Source organism: Schistocerca gregaria, chromosome 4 (genome assembly GCF_023897955.1).
Source record: "Schistocerca gregaria isolate iqSchGreg1 chromosome 4, iqSchGreg1.2, whole genome shotgun sequence".
In the NCBI taxonomy this organism is placed as follows: Eukaryota; Metazoa; Arthropoda; class Insecta; order Orthoptera; family Acrididae; genus Schistocerca; species Schistocerca gregaria.
The window spans coordinates 29,704,597-29,717,780 of record NC_064923.1 but is presented as its reverse complement, the minus strand read 5'-3'; the positions used below and the strand labels follow the sequence as shown (position 1 = coordinate 29,717,780).

The window sequence follows — 13,184 nt, the reverse complement described above, 5'->3', positions numbered from 1 at the left end:
TAGTATTGGAGGGTAGCGTGGAGGGTAAAAATCGTAGAGGGAGACCAAGAGATAAATACACTAAGCAGATTCAGAAGGATATAGGTTGCAGTAGGTACTGGGAGATGAAGAAGCTTGCCCAGGATAGAGTAGCATGGAGAGCTGCATCAAACCAGTCTCAGGACTGAAGACCACAACAACCAACAACATGTATCAGTTGCACAGCAGATAGCAGTAGGATGTAAAAATCAAAGTTTGCTAGGAAATATGTAAGCATATTTGCTGGTAAAAATAACACGTTTATTGAAGATACAACTGAACAAACTAATGAACTATAGCAACTAATAAATGGGGGATGATTGCTGTTCTGCATAACACTCCTCACTGACTTACAAAATTGGTGACCCCAGCACAATTTATCATTAACTATTAATATGGAAGGATCAGAGGAATCTTTTCATAGTGACTTCACACACATATACACATTTAATAGATATTCCAGACAAATATAATAACAAAGAAAAACTTCACCAGTATGCATATGCTTTGCAAAAGGTCATTCCCTTAGTTTGAGTTCATTGATAGTAATAAACTCTTAATAGTTGTACCACAGAAGAAATTGTGAAACTAATTTGGAAGTTTTACCCCGAGAATCAGTAACATGTGACATGTAACAATTCTAACAATCTCTGGACATGTGTTGTCTCAAACAAAAATTCTGCATAAAATGAGTGGTAAAATTCTGAATAGCAAACCAAATTGGACAGTGTACATTACTGTGAGACATGATCTGTGAACATAGGGCTCTCAGATACACACTTAACATGTGCTGAGACAACAAAGACATGTGGAAACTAGATTGCAAACTGAAATTGAAAGTAGCAAAGTTTCAGAAATCTGTTCAATTCTACTGTACTTGTAAGATCACCAATGAATTAAATCGGACTGAACTGAGAAGATGCATCACGAGTCCACAAGTCTGAACAGAGGTAGAGCAGAACAACAGCTTTCATGCATGGCTAAGTGTGACTGGTTATAATGTTGTGAAGTTAACAAGAAACATTTTGTATGCTGCTCAATGAGCAATGAGCGATGAGAGCAAGACATTAATTTTTACTGAAGCTAAAATCTAGAAAAATAAGATAACGAATTAACTACAAACAGGCACATTCACAAATGGTCAGTGTCACCCGTCTTGAATCTTCCAGAACACTGCCAAGTGTAGTCTTTTGGAATCCATGCATCCCATTTCTCCAGAAGTGCTCAGAGAGCTCCCTGTTGTGTCATGCCAACCTATACAAGAGCTTCAACCAAAGCAAACAGGAATCTCTTTCCTACATGGTATGTGCTTTACAGGGCTGGCTATTCTGACACAGTAGCAGACTACTTTTACTCCCACAGATCTAGATATTGAAATTTATCTTGTACATTCTCATTCATGTTTTCCATTCATCAGATAAGAGGAGGTAAGGATGTACATACTGACATATTGCACATTGATGTATTGAATATGTATGAGGGGCTCCGATAATTACCAAAAATCTTAGTAAGTGAAATAAAGATAACACTTAGACGCTCAGTCTTTTTTTTTATGTAGTTTACAGTTTGCACCCAGAATTGAGGTACTAGACATGGTTACATTAAGTTAAATGTTAATCAAAAATGATGAAGAGGCTCATGTAGAGACCCTTCAATTGTTCTTACCCATCTAGCCCCATCTCTGTTCCCATTCCAGCACTACACACCCTGTATTCCACCAATCCACAGTCTTTTTACTTCTCTCCTTCCACCCGCCCACCCTGCTGCCCTCAATCCACACCCTCTGCAGTCTAACCTCCTGATTCCATCTAGCTGCCCTTCTCTCTCCACCTCTTTCCTGTATGCTCCTACCAGCAGCAATTTACCATTCCCTGCCCCTATACCTCCCCACCCCAGCTCCCTCCTTACCCCCACCGACCAGTTGCTTCTCCCATTATGTTCTGCTGCTTACAGACTAACCTCAGTAACCAGAGGCTGTTGCCGTGTGTGTGTGTGTGTGTGTGTGTGTGTGTGTCCATTATGTTCTGCTGCTTGCAGACTAACCTCAGTAACCAGAGGCTGTTGCCGTGTGTGTGTGTGTGTGTGTGTGTGTGTGTGTGTGTGTGTGTGTGTGTGTGTGTGTGTGTGTTTCCCACGAAGGCCTTGCTGGCCAAAACCTCATTGGATCAACATCTACAGAATCCAGATTGACAGTGGCTTAGGAGCTGCCTGTTTCTAACACCAGACCAGGTGACATGACCATTTGCTCCAATGTCTTCCTACAAAGTTCATTAATGTGACATCCCAGTAACTAATGGGACATGTTTGGTCCTTTTCTGGTTTGGGGAGATGTTTCAAAATTGCCCCTCTCCATGAGTTGGGAAATGTCCTGCTTGTTATATCAAACGGAAACATTCAAGAAGGATTTCCTTTGATGCTATTTGCAAGTGTCATAGCATGTTATACTGGATTTGATCATGACCAGGTGCAGTATTACAAGCTTCAGAAGTGCCGAATCCAGCTCCCACATCGAGAAAGGGAAGTTGTGACACACAGAATTGTTGGATTTGAAGTCCAGCACACCCGTTTCCATGTTCCACTGTAGTGGTAGGATACTGGATCCTGGCTGGCAGTGACAGTAGTTGTTGCAAACTGTTCTGCCATTGTCTGAGTGTTGCTTCCTGGCAGTGTTTGGACACTCACCTGCTTCAGCACCACTACTGTTAGTAAAGACTGCATTTACCAGAAATCCTCCTGTTGGCTTCTCATACTTTTGTGAAACAAGTGGATGACTGCTGCAGTCCAGAAATGCATGCCATGGCCTATTCTTGGTCTCCTATATTATGTGTTGAGCTTTGGCTTACATAACTAGAAAGGCTGCAAGCTTTTCTAGTGTTGGGTGGCAGTTAAATGACTGCAGAGCTGCATCTCTGACCCAGATTGCTGAGCGGCATGAGTCACTCCTCAAAAGTACTGCCTGCTTCCAAAGATGACCTGACAACTTCAGAATGGATAAGTCGGTGGCATGATAGATCACAGATTTGATACGGTCCACCCATTCCTGAATGCTACCTCAATACTCAAACATAGCCAGCTGCCTGAGCAGCATCCAGTTACATCTGCTGATCATTCATTTTGGCAGCTTCCTTTCAAGTGTTGCTCTGTCTGGTGCGATGTGGTCACTGGAATGAAGGATTGCATGTCTTGTAGAGCAGAAAGAGAGATCAGTAGCAGATGACAGTCCAGTAGAAACACATAAGTGGGAGGGATTCCTGTCTTCTGATATGATATGTGGTGAATTCACTGATGTTCCACTGTAGGACTGGAGCCATATTATCAGTAAGGCTTTTCTTTCACCCTGTCTCTCCACAAAGGTGAGGATCCTGCAACGGATGGAGACTTAGTCTTGGGGCTAAATGGTTGCCCCCAGCAGACTTTGTATTTCATTGGCTCTGAAGCAGAACCATTAGATCCACCAGATGGAATAACGTTCTCATGGTCTGATGGTTCAAGAGTTATGGTTCGACCTACCCCAAGATACAACTAAATCAGTCAGTGGAGAAAGGAATTATGTCACTTTTCTTACTTTTCAGGAGAGACAAGAAACTGTCTTATTGTTAAGCTATTTGACAGATTGAATTGAAATTTTTGGCATTTGTTGTACACTAATCATACATACTGTCAATGAAAATGATTTTCATGTATTCTGAAAAGTATCTTTTCAAAAAAAATTGAAAATTTATAACATAGTTTCTTTCTCCAATCAACACACAAATTTAGCACTTTGGTGAGTATAACACATTCAGAATTATACATTTCTAGTCTAAAACTCAAATTTATTGATTAACTAATGGAAAATTATCTTCAGCTGAACCTGAAACCAACTCCTTCATAGAATTTGAAGTTCTGGATAGTTCAAAATTTATCATAGTGAGTTATTATTTGTAGTTGTCCAATATCTCCTCATAAAAAATCTCAGCATTTTCTCCATGGATGTACTTAACAGATTCTAAATATCTTAAATTTTCTTTTTACTGATTGTAACCTTTTTCCCATCATGTAGCCTTTGCAACCCAATGAAGCAAGTTTAATTTTTGCCACATTAAAGGGGTGATTGATAGAGCTGCGTATAATGCGAATTTCATAATGAAATTCTTTGAACATTGCCACAGAAAAAAATCTTGGGATATGCCGTTTCCTTAGACTGTACATTTTTTTGTTGGTTAGGCCGCCCTGTGTCAAAGTCCATTATGTCTTCACTTTCCACCATAACGACTGTAACTACAGAAATACTGTTTGCTGTTATTTACACATGCTCTTTAGGGGTGTAAACTTGGTCACATTTCTGTATTTGTCTCTTTAGTGTTTGAAACACGTGGCCATAAGGGAGAAACGAGTGACCTCTTTCAGGAAATCTGCGAGTGATTTTTTAAAAAAAAATTCTGTCAGTGCAATACTGGAGTAAGGACTACAGCATTATTTTTATTTTGGCCAGGTGCTCCATCTGAGAACAGGTGTACTTCTGTAACATACTTCGATACATAGTTTTCAATGTAGTGGTACAGTAATGAACATACCTCATTCTCTTTTTCACTTCACCTTCATGATACAAGTGCACTGTGGAATGCCGGGACTTTACATCATAAATACAGAAACAGTTAACCCACAGCTGATGTCAGTAGAATATTTCCTGCACAGGGATGTTTGGCAGAGGCAAGTTTTGCATTAAGTTAGTCCAACAATGTCATCCCTGCCCGTACATTCTTGCTGAGTTGTTTTAATGAATTAATAAAATGTTCTGTTAATGAATATCTAACTCAAGTTATGCAGCTGTCTTACTACTGCCAGAGATATGTGGAATTTTTAACTTAGCCTGAAGTTCCTCACATTTGCCACATACATCAATTTGGAGATTCACATTTGGTTCTTTGTAAGGGACATTTTGTGCATGGTTTTCAGATCCAAGGGTGTGTATCAGTATTTCATTTCCTTCCCAGGATAGTGATGTGGGTATCTATCAAATTTATTTCATTTTCCAAAAATTTGGTTGTGTATGGCTTTGTTCCACATAAGTCCTTTGGAATTTGGCCTTTAACTGGTAAATTCCAAATACAAGAAGACATTTCTGTGATACAGCATGAAGACTGAGAAAAGCACATTTGCAGATGTGGACTCTTCCACCACAGACAATGGCTTGGTAAACACCTCAATGCCTTTTCTTGATGCTACTGATATCTTTTCTTGGCAAACAATTCATTATGTCACTTGCCACAATTGACCTATGTCGATAAATATCCTGATTTTTTCCCATGTTTAAAAAGTTTGAAAGTATCTTGATGTGATCACCCTCACTGATATGTTGGAAACATTCCATTCAGCATCTGGAATTTATTAAGTAATCACAAAGCATGTAGCACATGCTGTGGAATTCATGTTATACTGAACTTGTTGAATGGGTAAATGTCAGTACTGATACCTTATCTGCAATCAGCACTGATTGATTTTCCAGGAACAGCTTTCCCACTGCAGTCATTATATGGCAACCTGTGAACTCTAGTCTCCTAGATTCTCTTCCTCTTGTGCTCACTTTCATTTTGCTTTTGTTTGGGAGACATTTCAAATGATGATATTCAATAACTTACAACAATCAACAATAACCATGACACATCAGGACATCTGACCCAAGTTAGTGATTCATTACACACTCTATGCCTGTGTGCTACAAGCCATCACCATCTAATTTGAAGGTGGTGTAGTACAAGCTCACAGACATAGTTTCCTGGTAGCATGCAACGTGCAGCAGAGAAAGGAACTAAGTAAATGACTAGATTCCTTTCTCCTCAGGACATAACAAGTCAACCTCATGTTATTGCCACAGGAAGAAGTCAAACATAGTTCATTCATGACACTAAGGTGTGTCATGGTCTGTTTAATACATTTATTTAAAAAAAGTGAAAATTTTCAGAAAGTAACTTAATTCCTTTCCCCATTAGCTGATTCAATTTTGTTCCTCATTACTGATTCAGAGTACCTACGACATACTACTTTCCTGAAGTTCATGCTAGTAGCATCGCATACATCATAACCATGAATGCCATGCTATTTAATTTATTTGTGAGGTACTGTTTATGGGAGGCCCATGAAAAACTTTTACCCAGTTGCATTCCTAAGATTTTCACAGACCTGTAGAACCTAGTTTTTGTGATGGATCTGATTGTCACTTACCTTTGCTGTTTTTGTTTTAAACTGCATTAAATTAGATTTATCATGTTTAATTTAAACCCATTTAGTCTAAACTAGTTATCTAGTTTTCCTAATGTATTTATGACAGTTTGAGGAATTTGGTCAGTACATTCATAGTTTCAAATGATTACAGATGTGTTATTTCCAAATAAAACTGAGTTGTAGCCATTTTTAAGCAGATGATCTGTTATATGAAACAGAAATAGAATGGAACCTAACACTGAACCTTGAAGTAGTCATTGTGAATTTTTCTGTCAATGCAAGTCACATCCTTACTACAGTATTATTATTATTCTCTGATGTTATAAACTGTCTTTTGTTGGTTATGTAGGACCTAAACCATTCTGGTACAGTGCCCATGATTCCATATTTTTCCAGTTTAGAGAGTAGCAATGGTTCACACTATCAAAGGCCTTTGACATGTCACAAAAAATTCCTGTGGAATACAGAAAGTTGTCTAGATAGGAGCTAATTTTGTTTGCAGCTTGGTTGACAGCAGATATGTTGCTTTGGTGTTTTTGAAACCCAGTTTTTGAAACTGTATTAATTTTTTTGTACAAAATTGTGAATGTTTATAATGATATTTTTTCACATATATTTGAAAGTGAAGAAGAAGAAAGTTTTCAGAAATCGTTTCTCATGTGATCTTTTGTGCCTTTTTTGAATTGTGGTACTTAAGAGTAACCTGCAAACAACCTTCTTCAGAAGACTGATTAACTGTTGCGGATAGTGGCTGCACAATTTTTTTAGACACTTGATTTAGACACTTGGTATTCCATCCCACCTTGCTGATGTTTTATCTTTCAGTGATAGTGTTACATTTTTTATTTCTTTTGCTGTAGTTTTCCCAAATTTATTGAAAGTGTAACCTTCAAATTGCTCAGTGCCAAAGAAATTTAAGTTACCATGTAATTTTTTACATTAATGTTTGATTTTTTTACATTTATAAAGATTGTGAATCACTTGTGAATCACTTGTGAATTATTTGTAAGGATTTATGAGGAACATAATGTAGCTCACATTTTTGTTATTGTTGCTAACTCATACTCAATTCTTATGTCATTGCTTATTAACTTACCTTTTCTGCTTCTACATGTCATAAGCATCCTGGTTTCTTTATGAAACTGTAAGTTTTCTGAGATTCACATCTTTCACACTAGTATTAAAAATTAAAAGAAAACACTTTTTAATGACATATGTATACATCAGCAGAACTATACTGATTTTAAATACATTTCCATGATAATGCAAATTTTTGTATTCTTATTCTTGGTTCCATCCCTACAGTGTGATCAAAAGAGGGCTGCTTCACTATTTTGAAATATTTTGATTTTTTCACACGATTACCATATAATTGAGAAGTTCAAAACAGTTCTTTTTTTTAATTACCTTGCACCATTAGTGAATGGTGGCTATTTTTATTTGTAAATGCATGACAGTCTTTCAATTTGGAGACATTGGCATTAATTTGAATATTGCTGTACTGGGTTAAGTTATAATACTACAATTGACATGATTGCTTTTAGAAAAGTCTCCTTCATTGTTAATTACCAAAAATATCCTAAAATCAAAGATAACCAGTCAAAATTTCAGTATCCATTGTGGATGATGAACTGTGACTGTGGTTTAAATTGGTGTTTATCTGGCAATATATATGCAACCAGTCACTTTTTTATAATTTTTTATTCTCTGTAAAAACATTGAATGTTTACATGCTGTGAGTCAGTGTAAAACAAAGTGTAGCTAACTACTGTGTTATTTTTGTGCATACTTTAATAATGTATGTTATATGAAGCAGTCTGAAATGGATACCACTAGGTAGTGCACTCACCTGCACTGCATCTAGCTACACTTGGTCCACAACATAATGTTCTTGTAACATCTCCATCTGATGATAAGCCTGCAGTGGCTCAAAAACATGTTCATAGTTGAATAAATAATAAAAAAGTTACTGGCTGCATATTTATTACCAGATAAATGCCAACCAGTCAAAATGACCTCAAAAGTTTGGTGTTGAAAATTTAGAAAATCTCCTTCTTAGACCCAAAAATAACAACTGGAGTCTGATTTATCAGAGCATATTTTTTCTTAACTGCCTGACTTATATAGAGCAAGAGCACTGCAAGAGTTTCCTTAATTTTTTATACATTTTTGAAATTTGAAAATATAATGTTTTAAATTTTGGGCAGGACTGAATGCAAAAATTTAATTTTTGCGCATTTTGAACACCTATCTGACAGAAAAGTACTGTAAAAATTTTAACTTGGAATTTGACTGTGAACAAAATATGAATTTTTGAAAATAAGGAAATAATTCACATTATGCTACAATTGATCCTATGGATGTTGCCTATTTACATGGTTTGCTGTTTGATTGTAGTAAAATTTAGTTGTAACCCGTATTTAGTTTACACTGTCACATTATATTTATTTTGTATTATTTATTTTAATAATAAAATGTTAAGCAATAGAAGCTTTTGCTTTAGTGCTGGGTTTAAAAAATTGCCCATTTTCATAGGTTTATTCTTGATTAAGTAGCACGTTATTACAAGTTCAAATTCATAAAAGTAAAATAATAAACATGTGAAATTTCTCTGTTGTTGGGAAGGCTACAGTTTTGTGCATGTGTTTAGTCCTCAAGACAATTGTGTACATGAGCTTAGTGGACAGAGTAACAAGCCTGCACAGGAGCCCATTAGTCAGTGACAAGTGAACTATGTTCACCTCTGCAGTTGTTGGGTGTGGCATTATTGTAGTCAGTCTGTTCAGGAACCACTGTTTGAATGGATGTACCTACTTTATTGAGAGAGTAGAATATTTAATGTGCTTTTGTAATGAGTGGTGATTTTTAATTAACTATAAGGAAATTTGAAAGACTAGTTGGAATAGAACAAAGTGAATGAATAGTGCCCTAACAGGCAGATAGTAAGTGAAGTGTGTCATAAAACAGTTTATGGATCAGTTTCAGAAAATGTTAATGACTTTGTTTAGTTATGATTAAGTTCTTCTGTATCATCAGTTTGTGAGTGTCATGAGAAAAAAATATTCTTAAGTACAATCACATTTTTTGAAAAATAAACTGCTCTGATCCACTCAAAGTTCATAAAAAGCCACTTATTAAAAGTTTGAGGGAAATAAACTTGAACATTTTTCCTGTTAAGTGTGAGTAAAACAGCTTCCCGAGTGAAACATAATGTGATTCCTGGAAATTTCCTGTGCCCAAATTGTCACTCGAAAATATTTATCATGAATCTAGAAACAGAATCATATAATCTTGTTAATGACATTTTGATTCCTAATGAGGAAGCTATTAGCAAATTGGATTTTGCTTGTTCTAATTTAGAGGTATCTCCTGCTTTGAAAACAAGAAAATTGAGTAGTAGAAAAACAAAATTAGCTACTGAAAGCAAGGTACAATGAATTTTAGACAAAATTTAAAAAATTTTAGACAAAATTAAAAGAAATTTAGAATCATATTTTAATAATGCACATATCAACAGTATTTCTAAAAAAAGAAGTAAACCTTCCTCCAGAATCATCTGCCACTGAATATTTGAGCTTAATCAAGAAATTGAAAATCAAGTGTTCAGTGGCATCTAAAGAGGAAAAAGTTAAAATTTTAAGTTTGCCTGTCACAGTCATGATTTCATTCTGATCATTTGGTCATCAGAGTAACCCAAAAATTAGTGAAAGAGCAAGGCATTCTACCAGTTTTAGGATAGAAGAAACAACTGAAAACATCTAGCAGTTTTTTGAAGAAGATGAAACTAGTAGAATGTTCTCAGGTAGCAAAGATAGCAAAAAGAATGTTGTAAATGGAGCTTAAGTACAAGGCAGAAATGACTAGTTGGAATAGAACAAAATGGATGAATAGTGCCCTAACAGACAGATAGTAAGTGAAGTTTTCAAAAAGGCTCATCCTGAATGCAAAATTCAAAGGTCAAAATTTTGTGATCTTCACTCTAAATGATGTATTTTGGATGGCTCCTCATGAACACACTCTGCACATGTTTGTTTATATCATCAGAATGTCAAACTGACAACTGTTGGTGCAGAACTCAATGATTTTAACTACAAAGAGTTACTAGAGTTAATGATTTGTGACACTAGCAATTATGACTGCATAATGCCCTGGTAAAGAAACCACTCTTGAATTGTTTAATGAAATCTGAGAAGGAAATGCCAGGCAGTGTTGGCTTCAAACAGTGGGTCACAACTGACAGGACTGAAATGATAAGCTGTTAAATCTCAGGAAGAGTAATTTGAATCTTTAATTGATATCTTAGAAAACCTCAAAAGTCACCACTATTTTCATAAAACCCAAACAAGTTTTTGAAGGACAAAAAACAACAACTTTATGAAACTCAATACACAGTCCTAGCTAATTCTGCAGAAAACTTTACATTTGGGGTTTGGGATGAAACACAAGGATACCACTGGGTCAATGACTAGGCAATACTGCAACCATTTCTTCTGTACTTCAAGAATAAGACGAATTCTGCAGTTCTTCAATTTGCATTCTAAGTTACTACTAGGAGCACAACACTTCAGTTGTCCATATATTTCAAAAGTATGTAACAAACTGCATAAAAGAAAAGTTGCCCAAGGTTGAAAAGCTCACATACTTTTTGAATGGAAGTGGTACTCAACACAAGAACAAAAAGAATTTTTCAAATCTTTGCTAAAACAAAGTAGATTTTGGATTGGAGGCAAAATGGCTGTTTTTGGCTTCTTGCCATGGGAAGAATGCATGTGATGGAACAGGAAGTACAACAAAACATCTAGTGACTTACTGTAAGTCAGCGTACAAAGTGCATCTCTGTCATTCAGTGGAATGACATAGTGGCATGTCTGTATGATAGACAGTGGTGGGTTGCAAAGGCTAAAAAGAATAATTTTGGAAAACAATGATGTTTTTGTGTATTTTTACCAACCTACTGGCCCAAGAATAGGCTAAAAAGAATAATTTTGGAAAACAATGATGTTTTTGTGTATTTTTACCAACCTACTGGTCCAAGAATTTCATTCAAGAACTCTACTAGTGACAAAGTTTGGATATGAATGAAAAACATGTTAAGGAAACTGTCAGTGCTTGAACTTGCCACAGCAATGGGGAGGCCTTATTCTATGTCAGAAAAACTGTCTGAAGAAATAAGTATTCTTAAAAACCACCATTAGGATTAGGAAGCACCACATCTCGAAAGAGTGTTAACTGAAAATATTTATTTTAAATTTGTCAAGCTAATGTAAATGTTTAGTTCAGTAATTTTTCAAGTCTTTCCCTATAATTCAGTACCTTAACTTCAATAACAATTGATTACACCCTGCCAACACAGCACATGAATTAGGCAACAGCCAAAAGATCAGTGGTAGTGTAATGTGAATTATTTCCTCATTTTCGAAGGTTAATATCTTTGTTCACAGTCAAATAACAGTGTTAAAATTTTACAGTTCTGTGCTATCATATAGGAGCAGAGAAAGTGCAAAAATCAAAAATTTATATTCAGTCCTACCAGAGATAACTAGCCCCAGACTTTTTGTAAAAAAATAAAGATTTTCAAATTTCAAAAACTTATAAAAATTAAGGAAACCTAAATCAGTGTTCTTGCTCTATATAAGCTATTAGTTTATGATATCTAACTACAAAAAATATATGCTCTGATGAATCACTCCTTGGTTGTATTTTTGGGTCTTAAAAGTGGATTCCCTAAATTTCCAATACCAAACTTCTGAGGTCATTTTGACTGGTTATTTTAGAATTTCATATATTTGGGGTAGTAAACAGTCTTGTAGAGGAGACTTTTCTAAAAACAAGCATGTCAATTACAATGTTGTAACTTAACCCTGTGCAGAGATATTCAGATTAATGCTAATGTCTCCAAAATGAAAAACTGTTTTGAACTTCTCAATTAAAGGGTAATCACATATTTTAAAAAATCAAAATATTTAAAAGTGATTAAGTAACCAACTTAATTTTTATTGGATCACTTTGCTTGGATTGATCTTGTTGCTGATTGCTCATAAAAAAGAAATAGGCAGTATATTAAATTCATATTTCAGAGAAACTGATTCACATTCTTGCCATTAAATAACACACTCAGCTCAACTGTCACTTATAAAACAGAAGAAAATTTTTCCTGATCAATGGTCTGTCTCCTGGACTAGGGTCTACTCATTGAGACTTGTTATTTAGACATAAGGTCATCATCAAATAACTGTGCATTCAATCTAATGACAAACCATTTTAATATGTCTATCAGGTTGAGGGAAACATATTTATGGTCTACAACATGGGGACAAATGATCATCCTATTGGTGAAATTGGAGTGAAAGTGAATGACAATCAGTACCATGTGGTCCGATTCACAAGGTCAGGAGCTAACTCAACAATTCAAGTTGATGATTACAACATTCAGACTAACCATCCAGCCGGTAAGAATTTATTATTTGTATTATTTGATAGTTTTCACATATGGTGTTCTGCTTTGACATCATAATTGCTCAAAAAAACATTTTACAAGCTTGTGTCTGTGTATGTGCAGATGGATATATGTGTGTGTGTGTGTGTGTGTGTGTGTGTGTGTGTGTGTGTGTGAGTGAGTGAGTGTATACCTGTCCTTTTTCCCCGCAAGTGAAGTCTTTCCGCTCCTGGGATTGGAATGACTCCTTACCCTCTCCCTTAAAACCCACATCCTTTCGTCTTTCCCTCTCCTTCCCTCTTTCCTGAAGAAGCAACCGCTGGTTGTGAAAGCTTGAATTTTGTGTGTATGTTTGTGTTTGTTTGTGTGTCTATCGACCTGCCAACGCTTTTGTTTAGTAAGTCACATCATCTTTGTTTTTAGATATATTTTTCCCACGTGGAATGTTTCCCTCTATTATATTCAAATGCAATTTAAAATATGTATACATCACAGAAGTAAGTGAATTGAATTATTGTAATTACAA

General features: G+C 35.8%; 1 protein-coding gene across 7 annotated transcripts in view; it reads left to right on the top strand.

Annotated features, from left to right (window-relative positions):
* LOC126267963 (neurexin-1a) overlaps window positions 1–13,184 on the top strand; it is a 1,982,806-nt gene that overhangs the window by 1,863,173 nt on the left and 106,449 nt on the right. For all 7 annotated transcript variants that reach the window (XM_049973298.1, XM_049973297.1, XM_049973300.1 and 4 more), the window contains one exon: window positions 12,500–12,671. In XM_049973298.1, coding sequence (XP_049829255.1) covers window positions 12,500–12,671 — 172 coding nt within the window. The remainder of the gene's footprint in view (window positions 1–12,499; window positions 12,672–13,184) is intronic.